This window comes from Phocoena phocoena, chromosome 9 (genome assembly GCF_963924675.1).
Source record: "Phocoena phocoena chromosome 9, mPhoPho1.1, whole genome shotgun sequence".
Classification (NCBI taxonomy): Eukaryota; Metazoa; Chordata; class Mammalia; order Artiodactyla; family Phocoenidae; genus Phocoena; species Phocoena phocoena.
In genome coordinates, this window is record NC_089227.1 from 45,019,937 (window position 1) to 45,044,606 (window position 24,670).

General features: G+C 38.3%; 1 protein-coding gene across 1 annotated transcript in view; it reads left to right on the forward strand.

Annotated features, from left to right (window-relative positions):
• COL28A1 (collagen type XXVIII alpha 1 chain) overlaps positions 1-24,670 on the forward strand; it is a 158,259-nt gene that overhangs the window by 61,463 nt on the left and 72,126 nt on the right. Inside the window, 9 exon segments of the mRNA XM_065884024.1 lie at positions 1,768-1,836; positions 4,433-4,449; positions 8,304-8,358; positions 9,115-9,183; positions 11,648-11,719; positions 14,653-14,721; positions 15,344-15,412; positions 18,870-18,938; positions 19,209-19,277. Coding sequence (XP_065740096.1) covers positions 1,768-1,836; positions 4,433-4,449; positions 8,304-8,358; positions 9,115-9,183; positions 11,648-11,719; positions 14,653-14,721; positions 15,344-15,412; positions 18,870-18,938; positions 19,209-19,277 — 558 coding nt within the window.

The following is a 24,670-nucleotide window of genomic DNA, read 5'->3' on the forward strand; positions in this document are numbered from 1 at the left end:
ACTCAGGGATATTCATCAGATTGTTATGTCTGTCCCTTATGGAGGAACTAGTACTCTGTTTTATCGCTGAACTATTGTCATTACTTTTTTTGTTTAACTCCTCTTCCTTTGTTTTTGTTTGTTTGTTTGTTTGTGTTTTGCAGTATGCTGGCCTCTCACTGCTGTGGCCTCTCCCGTTGCAGAGCACAGGCTCCGGACGCGCAGGCTCAGCGGCCATGGCTCACCGGGCCCGGCCGCTCTGCGGCACATGGGATCTTCCTAGACCGGGGCACGAACCCGTGTCCCCCGCATCGGCAGGCGGACTCTCAACCACTGCCCCATCAGGGAAGCCCTCTTCCTTTGTTTTTGCATTCCCTCATTTCACTAATTAGTAACTGCCTGTGCCTGTTCCTTAGAACTCAGGGAAGGCCCAGGAAATTAAAGCCTTTTTCTACAAGCGGGAAATGGAGGGGCTTTTGTACCTGGGAGGGCCTCACGGGGTCCTACTCGATTTCAATCCCCCTTTTTCTTCTATACTACTCAATTCTAAGGGGAACAGGGCAGATAAGAAATGGAATAAAGTTTTGGATAGAGAGGTTAATCACAAACTCAACAGAGGAACTCAATTTTATGGGGACTCAGTTTCAAATCCACAGACAGAGAACCGGTGGCTACCAAGGTGGCAGACTATATTTACACCATCTTAATTTACTGCTTTTATTACTTTTACTTGTGAGACCCTGTTCTAGAAACTCAAGCAGTAATATCAGTAGAGGTTACCTGTGGGCTGGCTAGTTTTCATTCCCCACAATAGGTCCAACAGCCAAAACGTTTAGTTAAAGATATGGAGTCAGGGGCTTCCCTGGTGGCACAGTGGTTGAGAATCCGCCTGCCAATGCAGGGACACGGGTTCCAGCCCTGGCCTGGGAAGATCCCACATGCCGCAGAGCAACTAAGCCCGTGCGCCACAACTACTGAGCCTGCGCTCTAGAGCCCACGCACCGCAACTACTGAAGCCCATGCGCCTAGAGCCCGTGCTCCACAAGAGAAGTCACCGCAATGAGAAGCCCATGCACTGCAACGAAGAGTAGCCCCCACTTGCCGCAACTAGAGAAACCCTGCGTGCAGCAACAAAGAACCAATGCAGCCAAAAATAAATAAATAAATTTCTAAAAATAAAAATATAAAGATATGGAGTCAGAAATAACCTGGCAAATAAAAATTTTTCTATGAACTTGGAAGCATATTACCTTCTAAATTAGAATTATTATTTATCCCTTGGGGAGAGTCATGACACTTACTTAACCAGCTGTCCTTAATGTTGCTTCAAAGAATCACTGATCATCGTTAAATAAATACTCCTCTGAAAGTACCTCCCTTTCAGTAGATTCCTTCGAGAGTCCCATGTGAGAAGTAGCTCAAGAGAATACAGTTAAAGTCCTTGAGATTTCTGATTTGAGCTCAGTGGTGAAAGCTCAAGTTGTTCTCTCTGGTTATGATACTGCTTTTGATCAGCAGTAACCTTGGCTTCTCATGTGTCAATTTTAGTTACTCTGGAATATAACTGCCTATCTTTTCCAAATATATATATATATATTTGCCTGAAATATATTTATATTTGAATAGATACATGCACATATACACACACATACGTGAATAGAGCATATGAAACTCAGTTTTATCTTACTTTGCTGGTATGTTTTGCTCTTAGGAGATCAAAGGTAGGTACATATTATTTTTACTTTGCTGCTATATTCAAATACTCTTCAAATACTCTTACCTCATTAGGGAGAAGTCGGCCAGATAGGACCTACAGATCCTAGAGGACCAGTGGGACTTGGAGTGCACGGTCCAAAGGTGGGTTGTCTAAGCTGCTTGGAAGCATTTATGTAATATTATGTAAAGTTTCATTTATATCCAAATGCAATACATATCATGTATGTATCATCTGTTATTTCATCAGAGTCTGATGCTTAACTTGTATTGTTTAAGAAAAACCAAAATCTTAGTTTATTTTAGTGATGACTGTTTATGTTTTTATTTATTTATTAGCACTAGAGGTCCTCTTTCAGCACAGACTGATTCTTTAAGAACATTATTGCCTGCCATATTATAGAAGCATAGGAGAATTTCAGTAAAGTTTATTTCCCCCCTTTTGTTTTGTAGCCGGCTCCTTCTCATCCTTCAGATCTCAGCTCAAAAGTTACTTCCTCAAAATTCATTTCCTAAATATAAAGTATGCCCACCCCACTACTGTTACCCCAGACTGTTATTTAAAAGCACACTGTTTGTTTCCCTTGCTTTTTACCACTTACCTCAACTTGCATGTTTTTTGAATTACTTTTCATCTTACTACACCCTTTAGAAATGCACTGCCCAGTATGGCAGCCGCTAGCCACAAGTGGTTACTGAATACTTGACATGTGGCTGGTATAAACTGAGGTGTGCTGTAAATGTACTATACACTCTGGATTACAAAGCCTGGTACAAAAAAAAAAAAAATGCAAACTATATGATTAATACATTTGTATATTGATTACATACTGAAATGGCAAAATTTCAGTTGTATTAAAGTAAAATATATTATTAGAATTGTACTTATCTGTTTCTTCTAATGTTGTAAATGTGGCTGTTAATAATATAATTACATATATGGCTTGCTTTATATTCTATTGGACAGTGGTACCCCACTGGGGCAGGGATTTTGTTTCCTTTTCTTCTTCTTTGTTACTGAATCCTCAGTTTGGGGGACAAAATAGGTACTCAATAAGTGCTGTTGAATAAATAAATGAATCCTTATTTTACCCTTCACAATTTCTATAACTCATCCTGAAGGCATATAGAATCTGGCAAGCCATGCTGAGCGTTGAAATCCATCATTGTTCTGCTGTCATTGACATGATTCTTATGAGAATTGGGTATTAGAAGAATATGTAAGACACAGGTCTAAAACAAATATACATTTTACATATATATAAACATATAATTGCAAGAGACACAAAATGTACTAATATAGTGATCATAGCTGCCATTTATGGAATGATTTTGATGTGTCACACAATGTGCTAAGTGCTAAATATGCTAAGTACATATATGTGTGTACATACATATATATACTATATTTGTCTATACATGTCTATAGTATGTATATATGTATATATACATATTATGTCATCTAATGCCAATTTCAGAGAGGCCATATAGAGTAACAAGGCTACTAGGCAGTTAGACTACCTAAGTTCAAATCCCACTCTTGCACTAGATGGATATATAATCTTAAGCTTCTCTCATTTAGAAAAATGAAATACTTAAAATATACTCAGTACTATAGAGAATAACAAAGAACACCCATGTATTCCACACCCAGCTTTATCAAATATCAACATTTTGCCACATGTATTCTAGAATTTTTTTAAGAAGAAGCATTACAGATATAGCTGAAGGCCTCTGCCTGTGCTCCCCAATCCTATTGCTCTCCCTTCCCTCCCCAGATGTAACCATTATCATGAATTTGGTGTTTATCATTCTTTTGAAGTTTTTTATAATTTTCCCATATGTTTTTATGCATAAGCCGTATATTGCTTTTTTTGTATTCTTGAACTTTACATAATATATCATTCTGCAATATATTTATACTCAGCCTTAGTTATTTGTGTTTTTATATGCCTTTAATTCATTCAGTTTAATTATTTTATGATACTATATGGTATGAGAATACCTCATTTAAAATTTATGCTTTCCTCTTGATGGACATTTAAATTGCTTTCCATTTTGTGCATTTGCCAACAATGCTGCCATAAACATTCTCTGGGTTTCCTCTTTTGTAAGGATACAAGTTTCTCTCATTAGCAGGATTGGAAGATCACAGAGTATGCAAGTTTTCAATTTTGATACTGTGAAAATCCTGCCCAAAATAAACAATGGGTAAAATGTTTGGACCAGATTACCCTCCTTCCAGCAACAGGTTAAAATGCTCTTTTCTCTACATTCTTGCCAGTATGAAGCATGTAAAAATACATCTCATTGGTTCAGTTTTTATTCCTTGATAACTAACTGAATAGTTTTTGTGTGCTTAATGGACCTCGGTTTTTCTCTTTTGTAAATTCCTGTAGATACTGATTTTTTTTTTTGTTTTTGATGTTGGGTGTTCCTTTCTTATTAATTAATAGTTCTTTATATATCTGGATAATAGTCCTTTGTCATTTGAGTTGCAAATCTCTGAGGCTATGGTTTGTCTTTTTCACTTAGAGTACTTTTCAGCATATACAATAGAAGTTTTAGATTTTGATGTGTTTCTATCCCTTTATGGTTTGGGCTTTTGGAATATTATTTAAAAACGTTTCTTGACTCCAAAGTCATAATATATTCTTATGTATTTTCTTCTGAAAAATTTCATGTTTTACTTTTTAAATTTTAGGTCTTTAATACACTTGGAATTTATTTTTGTGGATAGGGCAATGTAGGGAGTCTATTTTTTCCCCATATGGCTAACCAAATATCCCAGCATCAGTTATTAAGTAGCCCATCTTTGCCACACTGATTTGTAATACCTCCTATGTCATATATCAAGTTTCTATATTTGTGAGGATCAGTGCCTGAGTTCTCTATTCTGCTCCATTTTTCTATTTATATCTCTCAGTGCTATTACCTCTGTCTTGATTATGATAGATTTATAATGTTTTATCATCCACAGAGAAAATACTCTCATCTTCTTCCCTGGTTATTCTTAATTCTAACATATACATTTTAGAATTGGCTTGTCAAATTTGACAAATATCCTGTTGGAGTTTTTGAAATTGCATTGAATCTTTGGATTAAATATTGAGTCTTTCAAACCACAGAGTAAACCTCTCTACCTTTTTTAGGAAAATATTTGTCATTTTATCCGTAAAGATCTTCTACTTTTTTAGTTAAAAAGGTACCTTGGAGAAATTTTTGCAATTGTGAATTGTTTTTTTTCTGTACCTTCCAATTAACTGTAACAGGTGTATAGGAAAAGTATTGTTTTGTTATTGTCTTGTTTTGTTTTGGTATATTAATTTTTGTATCCAGCCAGCTGATAAAATCTCTTATTTCTAATTGTTTGTAAAGGCTCTTGCTTTTCTACTCCCTGTATACATAAGCATACTGTCTGAAAATAAAAACAATTTTGCCTCTTCCTTTTTAGTTCTTTTTCTTATTCACTTTTTATCATTTTACACTGCTAGGGTCTCCAGTGCAACGTTTAAAGGAAGTGACTTCAGAGGACATGCTCTTAAAATTTCACTTTTAAGTGTGATATTTGCTGTAGGTTTTTTTTTTTTTAATAAAAATTTATTTATTTATTTATGGCCGCATTGGGTCTTCGTTGCCGCGTGTGGGCTTTCTCTAGTTGCCGTGAGTGGGGGCTACTCTTCGTTGCGGTGCGTGGGCTTCTCATTGCAGTGGCTTCTCTTGCTGTGAAGCATGGGCTCTATGTTGTGATCTATACGTTTGTTTCACTACATAATGTCTTTGGCTACTTTTGAGATTTTTCTCTCTAGCACTGGTTTTGAGCCATGAGATTATAATGTGCCTTAGTTCAGTTTTCTTCATATTTCTTGTGTTTGGGTTTCATTGATCTTCTCGGACCTACGAGTTACTGATTTCATCAAATTTTGAAAATATTAGGTTAGCATATCTTGAAATATTTCCTATCCTCAGCCTTCACCCAGGAAATTCCCACTTAAGTTTAAATGCTTGGAGTTTTCTCACAGTTCACAGATGCTCTGCTCATTCTAATTCAGTCTCTTTTCTCTGTGTGTTTCATTTATTATTGCTATATCTTTCAGATTGCTTATCTTTTCTTCTGTGATGTCTAATCTGCTTTTAATTCTATCCAGTGTATTTTTATCTCATACTTTGCAATTTTCAACTCTAGCAGTTCAATTTATGTCCTTCTATATCTTTCATATCTCTGTTTAACAAGTTTTAACTTTCCTTTAGTTTCTTGAACATATGGAATGCAGTATAGTAACTGTTTTAATGTTCTTATATACGAATTCTATCACCTGTGTCATTTTCTATGTCAAGTTTTTGCAGCTTTCTTTAATCCCTGATCATTTTTGATTAGCTACCAAACATTGTGAATTTTACCTTTTTAGGTGTTAGATATTTTTGTATTCGTATAAGTATTTTTGTGCTTTGTTCTTAGATGCTTCTATACTACTTGAAAACAGTTTGAGCATTCTGGTCTTGCTGTTAAGCTTTATTAGGGGACAAAAGCAGCATTTAGTCTGGGGTTAATTTTTCCCCACTACTGAGGCATGACCCTTTTTAGAACTCTAATCTATGCCCTCAGCACTGAGAAGTTTTCTTTCTTGCCACTGGGAGCAGGCACTGTATCTCTCCTGCTGTCAGTTCTCTCTGATCCTTGAAACTGGTTGTTTTCTTGGCCTTGGGTAGTTTCTTCACTCTGTGCTGAACAGTATTCAGCTAAATACTCAAGGTGGATGCACAGCAGATCTTCATAGTTCTCACCATGGCATCCTTCCTCTCTGGTAATCTATTGTGTGAATTTTTGATACCTTGGCTTACCCAGACTCCTACCTTTGTCTCCTTAAATTAGAAAGACTTCTGATGTTTCCCTGGGTTCTCTCTCCCAGCACCATGGCCTGGGAACTTTACCCAAACAGTAAACTTGGGAAATTGTAATTTTCACCTATTTTGTTTCCCCTCTCTCAGGAATTATTAACCTTCATTACTTAGTGTCTAATGTCTTGAAAGTCATTGTTTCATATATTTTGTCTGCTTTTTTAGTTGCATCAGATGGGAAATTAAATCTAGTCCCTACTGCTCCATTTTGACGAGAACCTTAAGTTACATCCTTTTTCTTAGGTAGACTGGTCTGTGATTTTTGTTTTCTTATCTTGTATGACTTTTTAAATCAAAGTTTTATTAGCCTCATAAAATAAATTGCGTAGACTTCCCTCTTTTTCTATTTTTCAGAACTATTTGTATAAGAGAGGGAATATCTCTTCTTCAGATGTTTAAAAATTTGGTAAGGTTTGATTATAAAACAAAGTCTGTGATCTGGGAGGGAGAGGAAGTTCCAGACTTGCAATTACTGATTCAATTTATTTAATGGTTGGTTTATTTAGTTTGTTCATTCCTTCTTATATCATTTATGTAATTTATATTTTTCTTGATTATCCATTTATTAATGTTTCTAATATATTTGAAATTGTCACAGAAATTTTCTATGATCAAAAAAAGTTACTATGTATATAATTATATTCACCTTTCATTCCTAATACTGTTTTTTATGACTTTTCTTTTTTAATATTAATCATTACTGTTAGAAGTTTATTTTCTGAGTATTTTTAAGTATTACCTTTTAATTTTGTTACACTTCTTGCTTTTTGCTTGCAAGTTTATTATTTTCTGCTGTCATCTTTATTATATCTTTCTATTTATTTTTAGGTTCACTGTGCTTTTTCACTAGTTTTTATAATTTAGCTGAAATGACTTTCAATTATTTTCGATATATTTTGCTCTTAATAAATGCAGTAAGGATACTTGTATACTGTTTTAAAGTAGCATGTGTTTTCTCTGAACATTTTAAAGGACTTGTTCTTAATCACAAATTAACTGGAAAGTGAGTAGAATTATTGAATATTAGACTTGGAAGCAACGTTTGGGCCCCAATGTTTTTATTTCATTTTTATATTAGTTTTTTTTTTCAGGATTGCTGTCACAAATTACCACAAACTGTGGCTTAACATAATAGAAATTTATTGTCTCACAGTTCTGGAGGCTAGAAGTAAAAAATCAAGGTGTCTGCAGGGCCATACTTCCTCCAAAACCTATAAGGAATCTTTCCTTGCCTCTCGGCCTCTGGTGGTGGCCAATCCTTGGAATTCCTTGGCCTGCAGCTATATCACTCTAATCTTGGCTTCTGTTTTCACGTGGGGTTCTCCATATGTGCCTGTCTTCACATTACGTTTTCCTCCTATAAGGACACCACTCACATTGGACTAGGATCTGCCCTAGTTACCTCATCTTAACTTGATTACAAAATAAGGTCCGTTCACAGGTGCCAAGGGTTAAGACTTTAACATATCTTTTGGGGGAGGGGGCTGGTCACAATTTAACCCATAACAAACAACATAACCCAAAACTGAGACCCAGAGAGGTTAAGGAACTTGCCCAAGGCCAAATAGTTTAATGACTATTAATTACTATTCAGATTTCCCTGCTCATAGGCTTTTCTCAGGTATTACAAGATGTGACCAATTTCGAATACCTCAAAGGGGAGTTCCATGATAAATATGAACTTCTGGGAAATAAAAATCTTTGCTCATCCACGGGCTCCCAGGGCAGCCAGGAGTACCGGGAGAAAAAGGAGCTACAGGGAAGAAGGTAACACTGCTTTTCATATTATTGGTGTAAAACTATTGAACCACACTGTATCTTGGTCCTGCAGAAGCTCAAATTAAACCATTTAAGACAAACTTAGTCTTTTCAAGAAAAAAAAAATCCCACAACTCTTAATTTCCTTTTTCTCTTAGTTCAGATAAAAGAGCGCCAATTCAAAGCCTGAGTAGTAGCTCACACCCTCTGTCTTCTCTCTGGTATTTTGGCCATGGTATCCTCCAGTGACCTAGTCCCTTTGGGATTCCTAGAAAGCACTTTTATTTAAACTTACAGAAAAACACTTTTTTTTTTTCCCCCTCCAAAAGGAGTCTGTAAATGCATTCAGGAAGTAAGGCTACTATAAAGACTTCCTGAAGTACTTTGAGTTGACATTTGAAATACTCATTTTTCAATATAAGTAGTGGAAAACAGCAGATGGAAAGGCTGAAGGTCTTTCTTGTTTTTTAAAAAAACAAACCACCAAATCTGAATGAAGAGCCAAAAGAAAGTGAGCTTATTGCTTTGGCAATTGGCTGGGAAATTGGACTTTTTCATGGTATTTCAGCTGCTCTGAGCTAAACTGGAGTTTGATATGAATTTATTCAAGTTGGTAAACTTCCAACTTAATTTTGAGACTACAGTGAAGGTCTGGTCTGTACTGGAGGATTTCAGCAGAGACTACTGGCTGTAAGAAGAGACAAGGTGGGTGTATACATACTGTCTAGGGAGGGTCAGCTAAGACATCAGTGCCATTTCCTCTAGGGAGAAGCGGGGCTTCCAGAAGCAAGAGACCCTGAAGGACCACCTGGAAAAGGACAACCTGGCCTCAAGGTATGGAATTGACAGTGGTAGGGGGAGGGAAGCAGACTGCCTGAGTTCTGGTCCTTATACTAAGGAGCCATCTTAGGAGAAATTTGATGTTATTCTTGCTATGTCAAAGGTGTTTACTTCTGGCTTAAAATTATGGATACCAGCTTTTGAACTTTTGTAATACAGCAAGTATGTATTATTCATTTTCATTTTCCTACCATCTGTCATTAAGTCCCAGCTTAGAGGAAGAGTTCAACACATTTTCTTACTAAACAGCCAAATTGACATTCAAAAAACACATAGTAAGGGAAAAGAAGACTTGAGATACATCAGTGAGACGTCAAAGTCCATAAATTTTTTTCAAATATGTATATAATCTCACAGAGTAATAAGAAATATAACCTTATTAAGTGGTACTTTCACAACATGGAATATATTTATTTTATACATTGTAGAAGTGCTAGTTGAATAACATCTTTATATGTCAAGATGAAAATATCCAAATTCATCAATAAGACCATTAGTGACATTATCTATAGCCTCTAAGGTGTCAGATGTTCCTGCATTTCTTATGTGCGGTCATCAATGACCATATAAAGATTCTGAAGAATTATATATGAGTAAAGTAAAAATAAAATCCATATACTTATTAGTGTTCTGTTTATAATTCTATTAAAATAGTAATTGATAGCTTAGATGTCTACGCCTTGAGAAAATATTGGCTAAAATTGAGTTGTTAACCTTAAATGTGAAAAACTGAAATATATTTGTAGAATTTCAAACATTTTAAATAATTGATTAACCAGACTCTGAGATCTATTTTTGGTGGGGTGGGAAGCAGGGAGTAAAAATATGAACAGAGAATCCCTTTTCAACATGATGCAAAAAATACTTTTAGAAATGATTGCCTATTAACATTCATGAGAACTAACATTTTCTTGAATATACTTTTGGAAAACAGACCCTTGGAGTTATAACTGAAGCCGTGGGAATGAATGATAGCTCTGAGAAAGAGAGCTAAAGTTTGAATCCCACATTTTACAGTAGCTGGAGCAAGAATATTCACAACAGCATGAAGATAGGCAGAATGCACAGCAGTACCATGTTAGAGAAACCAAGGAGAAAGGCTTTCAAGAGGAAAGCAATGGGTGGTGTCAAATAGACCAGCAGAGCAAGGAGAATATGCACTGCCTGGATTTGTGGCTTTAAGGTGATTCGGGGCTTACAGAAGGCTAATGGAGAAGAGTGGTAGGAATATGTTACATATCCAAGGTATGTTATGGTTCAGTGTTGGCACTTTTAATAATAGTTGGATTCTTACTGTTGGCTTCTGGGAAGATTTAGGTCAATAGTTCAATTTGGTAGTTAATGGGAGAAAATAAATAGTTGTGGGTAGATTTCATTTCTGTTGGCATTAATAATGATACAATAAGTTATATTCAATATTTGGACATTCAACAGGTATTTTTTAAATTTCCTGTGTCACTACTCTCGATTAGTATGCATATTAGGGAGTTCTTTGCATGTCCGTGGATTCTACAGGTCACCTTTTCTTCTTAGTGAAGTGTCTGCATTGCCGATGAGCTTGGTATAGTCCAGTGGTTCTCAAGGTGCAGTCCCTGGAACAGCAGCACCTGATGCTGCTGTCAGAAATGTAAATTATTGGACCCCAATCCAGACCTATTAAATCATAAACTCTGGATGTGGGCCCAGCAATCTCCAGGTGATTCTGATGCATGCTTAGGTTTGAAAACTGGAAAACTGTGGTAGAGTCATTTATGTCATATATATTGAATGGCCTTGGCTACAAACCCCGAGGAGTTCTTTCACCGAGCTAGGCACAAACTTAGGTATGGTGCCTTGCAGTTGAACCCTAGTGTAAGGATAGTTCTGGAATTCTCTGAGGCTTCTGGCTGAAGGTAATACAATTCTTTGGGGGTAGCATTTGTGTATACAACCCTGCTGGGGAACACTAGGCAATTTCTAGCTCTGCACCAGGTTAATGCTCACTCATCTTTCTACCAGTTGAGTTATTGGCCTCCTTTGGGAGAAAGAACTAGACTCTCCACTGAGGAAGAAACAAGGCTGGATTTTTAAAATGTCTTATTTTATGTTTTAAAACTGAAATAGCACAGAAGCTGAAAAACGGCATGACAAATCATTTCTTTTCTGAAACTGACTGTCTGAAAATCATCTGTTAATAGACCAAGGGGGCAAAAAAAACTGTAAAGTCAAATCGAAGGCCCCAAAGGAAGATACTGAACATAGAGTTTAGAAAATACTAAATCATACTGAATAAATGAAGACTTAACAATTCTGAAGTCATCCAATCTGCTCAGGAACACTGACAAACCCTGTGCAGCAGCTGAGCTGGGCTTGGGGAACATCACTTTAAAGTAGGTATTCATTGAGAATCTGGCCATGATATAACATTAAGGAGGGTCTGTTCACAGAACAACTATATTTTTATTATAATTTGTGTCAGGGTGATGGAGGAAAGAAAGGGAGCAAAGGAAATCAAGGACAGAGGGGATTTCCAGGGCCCGAAGGACCGAAGGTATGTTTCTTATATTCTCATTTATGCTTTGGGGAGATTGTAATTGTGCCTGGTTTTAATGGAATATTAGATTTCCACTGTTTTCCTCTCAACAAATACAAAACAAAAGCCCCCGAATGAAAAAGGCTTTAGAAACCACACTATTTCAGACCATAATAGAATGGAATAAAGAGATTGCATAAAACATGTGATCTTCATTGAAATATTTATTCTGCTAGGAGAGAATCTGTGTGTCAGTCCTCTCTAGTAACAGCAAAATATTCAGTAGTTGGGATAAAGTTAGGACCATAGAAGGTATCAATTCTCTATCATCTTGTTTTGTGGAATAAGAACAAAAAAGTCCCAGACTGAGGGCTTCCCTGGTGGCGCAGTGGTTGAGAGTCCGCCTGCCGATGCAGGGGACACGGCTTCGTGCCCCGGTCCGGGAAGATCCCACATGGTGCGTAGCAGCGGGGCCCGTGAGCCATGGCCGCTGGGCCTGCACGTCAGGAGCCTGTGCTCCATAGCGGGAGAGGCCACAGCAGTGAGAGGCCCACGTACCGCAAAACAAACAAACAAACAAACAAAAGAAGTCCCAGACTGAGCGGCAATGCAGTAAAGGATGAAGAGCAGTGCTTCAGAAGGCAGGAGAGTGGGGTTCTCGTCCTGCCCCAGCCCGGAACTTTTGGGGGCCAGTCAACTTCAATCGTAGAAGGAAAAGAGTAATAGTGTCTATTTCACAGGGTTGTTGTGAAGACCTAAAAGAGTGAATAAAGAACTCAGCATGGTTCCTGGCACATTGTAAGTGTTCAATACATGGAGTTATTCAGACAGGAAAAAATCAATATGTGAAATGGAAAGTAGGGCCTATATGTCCTGATAAACTGCCCGAGACAGGGTGCTGAGGAAGAAGTAAGGAAATTGTGAAGCAAGAAATTAGATACGTGTCCTGACTAAGCAGGAGAGAATATTGAGGTCATCTGGATGTGTTCAGGGCTCTAGGAAGATGCTAATTGTAAGAAAGAAACAGGGAGTCTGTTCAAGGACCAGACTATTAAAGAACAACTTAAAAAAAAAAAGGGTACCAGCAAGATACGAGCAGGTATTAAAAAAAAAGGCATCCCCTATAGACCAGTAATTCTTGAACTTCCGTGTCATCAGTATTGCCTGGGAGCTTGTTACAAACCCCTATTTCTTGGTGCCATGCCTAGAGATCTGGATTTAGTATGTGGGTGGGTCCCAAGAATCTGCATTTCCTAAATAAGTGTCTTCTGCCACAGGCAGTTCAAGGAGCACATGATGAGAAAAGCCATTATATAGGAAATGTGTTGGATTAGTATCAACAACAGTGATTACTCTATGTCTTAGTTACGCTGACTCAACGTGAATATTTTTCTGTATTTTGAAAGAAAGTTTTTTCTGATAAAGAATTGCCATATTTCAAAACATACACCTAAATAAGGGTCTTTAAAAGAATTGCATACTTTCTATGTATACAGTTTTGTATTTAAAAGTAATTGGCTTCTCTTAAAAAAAGAAGAATAGATTAAATCTAAAGCATAATTTTGCTTCATCTGGTTTTAGTGAATATTTTAACAGGTTAATGTTTTATCCCTTTGCCATGGGATTGAATAGGGTGGTTATCTGTTGCCAGAACCCTGGCCATGTCCTGTGCCATTGCCATACAGGTTTGGAATTAAGGACTGGCACATACAGGCCTCGGCATCACTTGGCCCCAGCGGCCAGTGTGCTCCGCCTGTTGGTCGTATAATGGAATCAGCACAGTGGGAGGCCTCAGCTGTGAAGATGGAGGTGGCTCAGGGCAGGAGTCATCACCAGTGAGTCTGATTGATAGAGTCCCTCCTGGAGGAAGGAGGAGGACCAAATAGTCAATTCTGTAAGGCAGGAGGAGGCCAATTTTTGGTAAAGGTACAGTGAGCAAATATTTTTGGCTTTTTGGGCCAAGAAGCAAAATTGAGGATATTATGTGGGCACCTATTTAACAATCACTCAAAAATGTGAAAACCATTTTTAAATGATCGTTATATAGGTGCTGTACAGTAGAAATTAACGCAACATTATAAATCAAACATACTTCAATAAAATAAGTTAAAAAACGAAAGACAATTGCTTTGCACAGTGTTTTAAAGTGCAGTAGTGGTACTTAGAATCACCAGAGGTGCCTCATAAATATTCATATTCCTGGGCCCAGCCCCTAGACCTATTGAAATAAAATCTCCAGGGCTGAAATCCTGGACCCTATATTTTACCAGATTTCTCTAATGATTTCTCTGTTCCCTAAAATTTGAAAATCACTGATCTAGAACCAGGTAGGACAGAGACATTGCTTGTTGTTCCAGACTGAGTCTTTATGGAGACTCATACTGAGACAAAAAAAAAAAAGAGAGAAATGTTTTAATTTTCCTGTTCAAAATTTCATTTTTTTAAACCATAAACTCTCTACTTTTAATAAGGGACGTGAGATACCACACAATGGAAGACTGATATACTGTGGACCATAAAATAAAATAACAAAGGAAAAAGTTATAAACTAGAAGGAACATTATTTACCTACCAAGTGTACTCAAAAACTTACACTAAAGGTATTTGTTATAATGGAACAAATATTTCCCTCTGAGCTTCCTGGCATACAAATACAAAAGTGAATCACCACGAATTACATGATTTTTATTAGCTAATAAAAGGATGCACAAGAGAGAGAAATTTCCTATTACTCAAGAATTAACTGAATGCATTTATTAAAGGGAGTGAAATTTTAACCATCAATAACTTTAGTAGTGGTTTAACAAAGATGTTCAAATATTTTCACATCGGTCTGTGAAATAGGTCACAATACTTTAAAATGCTAGAAATACATTTTTATATTTTTTAATATAATTCCTGTACATGGTTTCCTTGTTTGACATGTAATGAGTAGTTTGCTCTTTTTTTAGGGTGATCCAGGGATTATGAGCCCTTTTGGGATGCCTGGAACATCAATTCCTGGACCACCCGGGCCAAAGGTATGCATTCTCGGGAATAGTTTTTTTCTTTTACTTGGGTCTTTGGCAGTTGGAGTGGGGAAAAGATTCATGAAACAAGTGAACTAGAATTTCAGTTTTGGAAGAAACCAAAGATATCATATAGCTCAACCCTGATATTTTACAATTAAGCAGATGAAAGGCCAGCAGCAAATTTAAGATTAGAAACCAGATTTCTTGCTTCTGGTCTTGAACTTGTCACTTTACCTTGAACTACCTCCCTTAAATACCTAGACCCTAAAGCATGTAAGAATTTATTGCATTTGTTCAGAATAATCTGCTAATCAGAAAGTCTGGCAGAAAAGAAATCCACTCAGATGTAAGAGCATTCCTGGACGTTTTCACAGTCTAAATATTTGAGTCTAGAGAGCCACCTATTATTTCAGTGGCCTTTCTCTGAACAGTTTAGTAGTCTTTACTGACAGTTTTTATTTGCTTAAGATTTGAAACTCCCCTCAAATACATTAGAAGATGTACTCTCTCAGGATCTGATTCTAATAGATTAAGCCCTTTATAATTGGCCAATGGCTTTTTTGCTCTGTGCCATTATGGTTTCTCATAAAATCTAAAGCCTGAAACTGTGAACATTATTTGAAAGGTACAGGGAGACAGAGGAGGACCTGAGTTTCCTGGATTTAAAGGAGAACCTGGAATTGCTATTCGAGCACCAAAGGTATCCTTTATTCACGTTCTTTCGTTTTGTTTTGTTTTTTTCCTGTATGTGAGAGAAGTGACAGTAGATTTAACGCATCATAAGTGGATGATTGTGATTGCTCTACTTGAAGTCTCTACGTTGATGAACTGAAATGTAAGAATACACTATTCCCTTTTTAAAAAATCAAGCTAGCAGATCATTTATTTTTCATAAATGTGGGGGAGGATAGCTCCTCTGGTAAAATGTTTGCTGACTAAACAGTTGATTGAAAATGCTTTTTGCAATATCTTTGATATGAGATTATATGGCCTCTAGCCTCCTTCATTTACTATTAATGGCCAATGTATCTCTTCTATAAAACATTGTCCAAAAAGTTCGTGTTTGGAAACTTTACTGAATCAGATTTCCCTGCTTTGTTGTCCATCTTTCAGAGTTATTTCAAATGAAAATGCAAATAATTATAGGAGAAGACAGCTTTTAGTAATCAACACTTTTTTTCCATGGCAACAAAGTACCATTTCCCTCCTCACATAAAACCCAGCATCAAGCAAAATTCTACATTCCAAATGTCAACAAGCACATCCCTGTTTATGAGAACAGGCTTTAGGGCTCCATAATCAGCTCTTATTAAATTAGTAGCATGTTGTTATGTAGCTTTGAAGCTGGCTTTAGTTTATCAGATTGTCTCTTCTAGATGAAAGGGTTCAAGTACTAACGTCAGTGATTTTCAAACTTCAAAAAAGAAAACTTAGAACCATCTTTGAAATATAATGCAAAACCTATTATATACTGACATAAGTTGGAGTGATTCTTTTTGAAGGCTGAGGTAAGATCCTGACCTCTGCTGTTCTTAATCACTTTAAGAGTCCTCCTTCCTAGAGTGATAATCTTCTGGCTTATTTGAGACAGAAGAGGTTTCCAGGATGTGGCATTTTCAAGCTAAAACAGAGAATGTCCTGGGCAAACCAGAACAAGATGGTCATCCTACTGCCCAGACTCTGAGGCACAAAGGAACCCAAGATATGTAAAAATTCTATGGAAAACCAAGTTATGTATGACTCAAGGAAAAAAATCCAGATTTCCTAATGCTAAAACTACAGATATGACCTCAATCAAGAACATTTGGGTGACATTTTTCATATTGTTTGACAACTTCCTGAATCTGTGTATTCCTAGGTCCGTCATTTAAAGTTACTTCTCTCTACTTATACTATTCTTTACGATAGAAAAAATCTAATTAAATGTGCAGCCGGGGTTTAAAAGCTCCACCTGTTTCCTACTGATCATTATTAGGCATCGTTGGTGATAGTATTTAAAGTTATTTGCCTCTTCAATCAATTTTCTAATCCCTTGGCCTCTAATGATACTCTTTCTGCCATTCTTCCCTAATGCATCGGTTTTTAAGCTCTTGGAGGGTTAAATGTCTGATAAAAGTTTTGGCACGTTAAATTCAGTTTTGTCTATCACTTCAGGGACCTCCCAGGTTGTTTTGAAAGCCCATTTCAAAACACCTGATTACGATTTCTACCCTAATTTCTGTTGAATGAGAGAGACACTTGTGAATCACTCTGCAAGACATTTTCTTGAATCCAATGCAGAAAGACCAAGTGGCACAATTCCATCCATAGAAATACTGTGAGGCATCCAAAATAAAGATCTAAGCAAGAACACTGCCCTTTCCCCACCCCCATTAGCATCAGAAGTAACAAGCTAACTGAAATTTTTGTAGGAGAGAGGACAAAGATCCCCAGGAAAAAAAATGTTCAAAAACTATGAATGTTTCAATGGCTTTCCCCCCATTCTGGGTGCCAGAGGATAAACAGTAACAGCTGCTGATAATGTGTTATAGGCTTGGAACTTAGAAATGAAAACTGAAAGTGAATTTTGTTACCAATTTTTTTCCTTTCAACTTAACCAGGGAGCACTCACTGCTTTGCTTCCTTGCTGGCCTGCTCCTTATGTAAGCATGCAGAGAAATGGGCATCTTATTTTAGGACCTGTCCCATAGAAAATGTTTAGCATTTTAACCTTAAACATAATTGGAATAGGATAATAAGTTGCTTCTGAGAAGCGACCAGTTCCTTAGTGGGGAATACACCAAAATTCACCTCTCCAGAACAATTTGTTTTTTCTGTCATACAACTTTAAGAGATCACCTTGGGTTTTTGTTGATGATAAATAGTACCTTAAGTGTTTATAAGTGGCCACATGTTTTCTGAACATCATTCTTAAGAACGTTAACCACATAAAGCCAGTCTCTTTGTTTTAATAGGAAATAACAGCTATTGCATTCATGATTTTCAAACTCAATTTAACTTTCTTATTGCTTAAATGGACTGAAGAATTTTTTTCCCTATCATTCATTCATAGGAGTAGAATCAGGGGCAGTTTTGGGGAGTTAGATTTTGGGCAACACTCTGGCTTGGAATAATGGCAGTTTGATTTCAGTGTTTGCTTGCACATAAAACAAATATTAAGAATCCTGATACTTCTTCCAATCTTGGAAAACAAAGGTCTATTAGTAGAGTTTCCTCCTAATGTGGAAAAACATAAATATTTAAAAACATGAACAGCTCTTTATCAAAATAATTGACGAGAGTTTTAAGAGTTATTGTAAGAGTTGTAAGAGTTATCACAGCAACAGAACGGAATGTGGTATAAATACAAATGTTTTAAATATAAGTGTAGTAGACTTACAATTAATAACTCTTCTCTGGTAAGAGTCTTCCTCTTTTTCTCCATTTTAACTTAGCCAGAAATTTCTCCGAGTTCTATTTGTACACAGAACTCTAATGTTCAAAAGGCAACAATTCTCCTTCCCTATCCTCTATATAGGAGGTCAGTAGTTGCTACTAAAAGTTTTAGATGCCCAAGGTCATCACGGTAAAGCAGTATTTATAACTTTGTCCTAGGTCTCAGGATATGAACCACAAACTCTATGTCCTATTCTTTTATAAAGTGTTTTTTTAAAAATTAATCTGTTTTTAATTTTTATTTGAGCTTATTTATTCCTCACCTAACTTGGGCGCCATTGAGGAAGATAATAGATGTAACATAATAATAGGTAACCTACAGTATCTTATTTTATACTTAAACTTTTACTACATATTCCCCTCTATTCTTCTCACATGATGCTTACTAAATTTTCTCATTTTATACTTCCTGATTTATGATGCATTAAAAATTGGTAATTTTTAAAATTAAAATGTCAGCAACTAGCCCTTTTCTAATGCCCATGAAGTGTGTTTACTATAGAGGACCTTGTAATGGTTCATATATATTTCCTACACTCATTCCATGGGTAAGACTTATGAGGAGATAAGGAGTTGCCATATTTCCTTCTAAAATTTTTCAAACCGTTCCTTTGCACTTATCAAATCCACCTCTGGCATGTTGAGTTGGTTTTGTGCTTGAGTTTTGCCAGGTGTCTCATAGTTTAGTCTTATGATATCTCCTGGTGTTGGAATTTACCCAGGGTGCCCAAGGCCCTCGGGGACCAGTGGGCGCTCCAGGACTCAAAGGTGACAGCTATCCTGGTGTGGCTGTAAGTGTGGACATTGCTTTTATTTCCTTCCTTCCTCTCTCCCTCTTTTCCACCTTTCCTCCTTCCTCCCTTCCCTTTCCTTCCCTTCCTTTCATCCCTCCCCCTCTCCTTTCCTCCCTCTCTCTCTCCCTTCCTCCCTTTTCTTCTCTTTTTTCTTTCTCCCTCCTTCCTTTCCTTTCCTTTCATCCCTTCCTTCCTTCCTTCCTGAACACTGCACACAACAAGGTTGCTCCAAGGTTGTTCCCTCTCTCCCTTATTATGTCATCCCAGGGTCCTCGAGGATTACCAGGACCCCCTGGACCAAGGGTTTTACACAGAGTGGGAGACACTGAAGCAAAGGTAAGACTTTAAAGTAGGTAACAGTAGCTTTTAAAAATGTACCTTTAGGGGCTTCCCTGGTGGCGCAGTAGTTGAGAGTCCGCCTGCCACTGCAGGGGACATGGGTTCGTGCCCCGGTCTGGGAGGATCCCACATGCCGCGGAGCGGCTGGGCCTGTGAGCCATGGCCGCTGAGCCTGCGCGTCCGGAGCCTGTGCTCCGCAACGGGGCCTGTGCTCCGCAACGGGAGAGGCCACAACAGTGAGAGGCCTGCATACCACAAAAAAAAAAAAAAAAAAAAAAAAAAAAAAAAGTACCTTTAGTTTGGTAAAGGTGAAAATCTTTATCAGACATGATAGAAGAGGAGAAGCATCTACAGAATTGATCATGTTATTTTTCCTCAACTATGGACTTCCTGGACCTTGTACTCACTTGAACATGTAGATTAACTTTATGGTTTTTGGTAGCAACCCTCACATTCCTTTGCTGCCTTGTCTTCCTGTACCAAGAACAGACTTTGGTTCAGATCCCTCCCCTCTCTGGCCATGCCCCTGCCTAAAGTGCTCTCATTCAATACCATGGCTTTAACCACTATCTGCACACTGATGGCCTCCAAGTTTCTATCTTCCCTCCCCTAAGCCCTGCTTTCACACGTCTAGTTTCTTACCATACATCTCCTCTTAGATTTCTCACAGACAACTCTAACCTAACATCCAAAATAAAGCCTTTGATTTTTACTCCATAAGCCTGGAAATGGTGCTACCAAGCACCCTTTGCTCATGCCATGATACCTGAGTCATTCTTGGTCCTTCCTTTCCCTCTCTTCCCTCCCCGTGTAGGCCTATGGTAAATCCCGTCAGTTCTACCTTCAAAATATATCTTGCTTCTGGCTGCTTTTCTCCTGCTGCTTCCATCAGGCAGCCCACCATTATCTCTCACCTGGGCTATTCAAACCTCTTCACTGGTCTTCCCTCTTCCACCTCTGCCCTTCTATTATCTAGCAGGCAAATTGATCTTTTAAAACCATAAATCAGATCACATCCCTTTCCTTCTCAAAAAAAACCTCTCTAATGGCTTCTCTTTGTACAGAGAACAAACTCCAAGCACTTTCCAGGGCCTCCGGGGCCCTTCACAACTTGGCTGCCGCTCCCGCCCCTTGCTCCCTTGCTGCCCACCTCTAGCCACACTGGCCTGCCCTCCTTCAGCTCATTCCTGCTTCCAGACCTCGGCTTTGTCAGGAGAGCTCCTTCTTCAGGTCTCAAATCTTGCCTCCCTGTCCGCCATACAAAAGGCAATCCTGTCTCCCCACCCCCAACACTGTCACATCCCCCCGTGTGTTTCTTCCATAGCACGCAGCATTTCCGAAATCATCTTGCTTATCTACTCCTCTGCATACTTCACAAGAGTATAAATTTTCCTGCAGGCCGGCTCTTTGTCGTACTGAATTCTTGGTACCAGAACTAGATGTGCAACCCAGTAGGAACTCTATAACATGTTGAATGAATGGAAAATGAATAATCAGTGTTACCCTACAGAGTGAAATTCTCCTTAGGAATATACCTACTCACTTAGCTTTTCAAATGCTTCCAGGTCATTAGAGAAAGAGGTTGTAAGTGCCTGATGTCAACTTTTCCTCTTGAGTTTTTGGCCTCTGCCCCAGCACTTGGGAGTGTTGACACCTTGATACTGCTTCTGTACAGTGTGGCAAGTACCCTTTTTGGCCTCTCCCAGGTAGAATGAAAGACTAGAGACCCATCGCACTCAATTCATCTCTAAAGGAGATCTTGATTCCTGCCCATCTCTGCGTGTTAGGGTAATCAGGAAGGTCAGGGAGACGTGTCTAAAAGTGCTGAGTAGGCTGTGCTGAGGACAGACACCCTATAAGAGCTTTTGTCAAGGTTCTGGCTTGTCTGACTCAGGACAGAATCTGATCCTCATTTGAATTTGGGGATTGAAATATTCTTTTATCTTTAAGGCAAAGTGTCTGTCAAAATGTTAAAATTTAAAAATAGAAAGAGGAACTTCAATATGTAAACCGCATTACTTTCTGCTGAGCAAAACACTGGTAAAAACTTTTGTTTTTACACTAAACATTCCTTTAGTTGTGGAACTAGAAGCTTATTCCTATTCAAAAGAAGGCCTGTGTTAAATACACTGGAATGCATTTGTATTACAATGGAAGCATGTAACCATTTACATTTCCACGGAGTAGATTATTATAAATATTTCATATAAGTATACATTGTATTATATTAAATTATACCATTGCATTACTGCTTTACATTTAGCAGTAATAATAAAGACGGGCACTTAAGCACAGAGATGAGCACTTAAAAATTTGACTCTTGGGCTTCCCTGGTGGCGCAGTGGTTGAGAGTCCGCCTGCCGATGAAGGGGACACGGGTTCGTGCCCCGGTCTGGGAAGATCTCACATGCTGCGGAGCGGCTGGGCCCGTGAGCCAGGGCCGCTGAGCCTGCGCGTCCGGAGCCTGTGCTCCGCAACGGGAGAGGCCACAACAGTGAGAGGCCCGCGTACCGCAAAAAAAAAAAAAAAAAAATTTGACTCTTGTGCATGTTGCACCATGTCAGGTTATTTAACATGCAGACTAAACATTTACTAAATGAGTTCGTTTATCATTTCCCTCTAAAAGTCCCTTGTATTTTTTTTCATACACATTTTAAGGGGAAAAATCACAGGAAAAAAAAATGTTCTTTCAAAATTTTATCCTGCCTATTTTCTATTGTTGTTAACGGTCAGCATGTTGCCAGAAGATGTCTTAAGCGAAACTCATATTCCCTCTGCTAACTCACACAGGAGGCTGAGTGGAAGCAGTAGCCTCCAGCTCACGTCTACTGAGGGGAGATGGGAACACAAGCGAGGACCTGCCTCCATCCCGCTGCCTTCTCCTCCTCTCTGTCGCCCCTTCCTGTGGATGCTGGGAAAATGCATTACCCTGGCCTTCTCTAGCCCTGGAAGGAGATGTCAAGAGTGCAAGCTAGTCTTAGAATCAAAGAACCTGTGGATCATGAACTTGAAAATAAAGGAAATTCCAAAAGCAAACACCAGCTTTTAATAACTTTCAAAATCACCTCTCTTCTTTTATAGAAGGCTTAGAGACTTTATGGACCCTTTTTCATTTTTTTTTTCCTGAAGAAAACTTTTGGACACACACACAAGCACACACAGCCCCACAGAAGCTGGTAAAGAAAGGGAAATATTTGGAAAAGTCTAATTCCACTTAACTTTGTCCTTTTGGTTTGGTAAAGTGGAGGTGAGACTCTCAAAAAACCTAAGGTTGCCAATGGTAGCAAAAGCACAGGACTCAAATGTGTGCAAAATTCCCCTTCTTCCATTTTTTCTTAAAATGGCAGAGAAATTCTAAGTGCATGAAAATGTGTGGGTTTGGTGCATGCACACACACGTGTGTGTAATTGTATAGACATATATATCAGACATGTTTCTTATTTAAATTCTGTGTTGTCGCCTTAAAATATTGGCCTTAGGGCATTAACATACAAAACAAATGTGTTTTGAAATGAGGAAACCGTTAAGGTTGACGATTAATTTATGGTGGGTTTTGCGATATTTAGTTAAGGTCACATGTGTTTAGCATTTGACACAGACATTAGAATCAAAGCTTCTATGTTTCAAAACATATAAAAAACAGTCCCTGACATCTTGCACCCTTGTGGCACTCCATGGCTTTTTTCCAAGTGGAAGAATTCCATGATGACATCAGTGGTTACAGTACTTCTCTATACACTTCCCTTGAATGAATGTAATCCAAATTTTGACAAGGGCTTCTGAGAGATTTCTAAAATTCTTGTAAAAACTACAATTTCCAAGGAGATAGTAGATACAGTTTTAAAATCTTTTTTTTTTTTTTTAGTTTTTTGGCCGCACCGCAGGGCATGCGGGATCTTAGTTCCCTGACCAGGGATGCAACCCATGCCCCCTGCAGGGGAAGCGTGGAGTCTTAACCACTGGACCACCAGGGAAGTCCCTAAAATCTACTTTGGAAACATGCCAGAAAGAGGAACTGACAATTCAGGTTTTTTTTGCTAAGCTGGAAGTGCTCATCCAGTTCCCTGAACCTTGACCCACGTCGTCTGCACGACGATGGGGAGGGCAAGCTCAAAGATTCTACCTAACACTGCTGCCATTTCTCTACTGGGCCCAGAAAGACTAGAAGGACCCTTTGTGATTTGGGGACCATCATTATATAAATCTCATCTCCCTTTGAGAAGCCCAGATAATTCTTTGCTTCTGTAGTTTCACCCCCATAGGCTAGTGAATCACCCCAGGGCTGATTCACTGACATCTCTGAGGGTGAGAGTTTATTCCTGGCCTCCTGGAAGAAAACTACAAGGAGTGGCTCTCCTGAGCTCCAGAAGGGCAGGAGCATCTTGCCAGGCACCTCTCCCAGCTCTTTCAGCCCCCATCAGTGTGCTAGCTCATCACAGAGAAAGCCAAGGCCTTCCCCAAAGCTTTGCGGCAGTAGAGCTTAGGCCAGTTCTTGCAAAGAGGAACTTTAAGCTGGCTTTGGAGCCCTCAAGGGAACTTTTAACCATAAAGTGGTTAGAATAAAGTCTGGGCAGAAACGGTTTGTTGGGTTGTTATTGTTGTTATCATGATTGTATACTACCTAAATATTTCCAGAATCTCATGGCATTTTTAAAAACTCTCTTATTTTTTCCTTATAGATAAGGAAACGGAGAGCCAGAGAGATTGAACAACTTGCCCCTTTACAATATAAACAGTGTTGATACTATATTGTGTTGAGTGTGAGAGGGAGTCTATACATATGGATGAATGAATGAAAAACTAAGTGCATGAATAGATCAGAGCAGGTAGGAGGACTTGTCCTGATCTACAGATGCTCGGTCTTCAATACTGTCCATTTTCCAGCTACCTCGGCACTGTTTAGTGTACAGTTAGATTGTTTCTCTTTCCATTCTAGTTTTTCCATTGTCAAAACTTAAATTACGTAAACATTAAGCAGAAGCATAAACCTAAAACCCAAAGAGTTAAACATTTTCCAAAAGCTTTAAATGTTTGAATATTATAAATACATGCTTTATTTGACAAAGGTGACCCATACTCATAAATTAAAATGGAATTCTATGTGAAATTCCACTGAGTATCATTATTCTAAAAATGTTCCCAGCATCTGAATCGCCTCTCTGTTCTCTGCAATGGCTCACATATGTGCACACCACCAACAGGCAGTGGTGGAACAGAGGAGCGATTCACACAGAGATGCATTAGGAATTTGTGGATTCCACTGGCAGACATAGACTGGATAAGGAACTCCATTTTGAACTGTGTCTGACAAGGAGGGCTGGCCTAGGATACAGACTTAATGCTAGTAAAGTTGAGGGTCCATGATTCCAAATTGGAGTTGAAGAAACTCA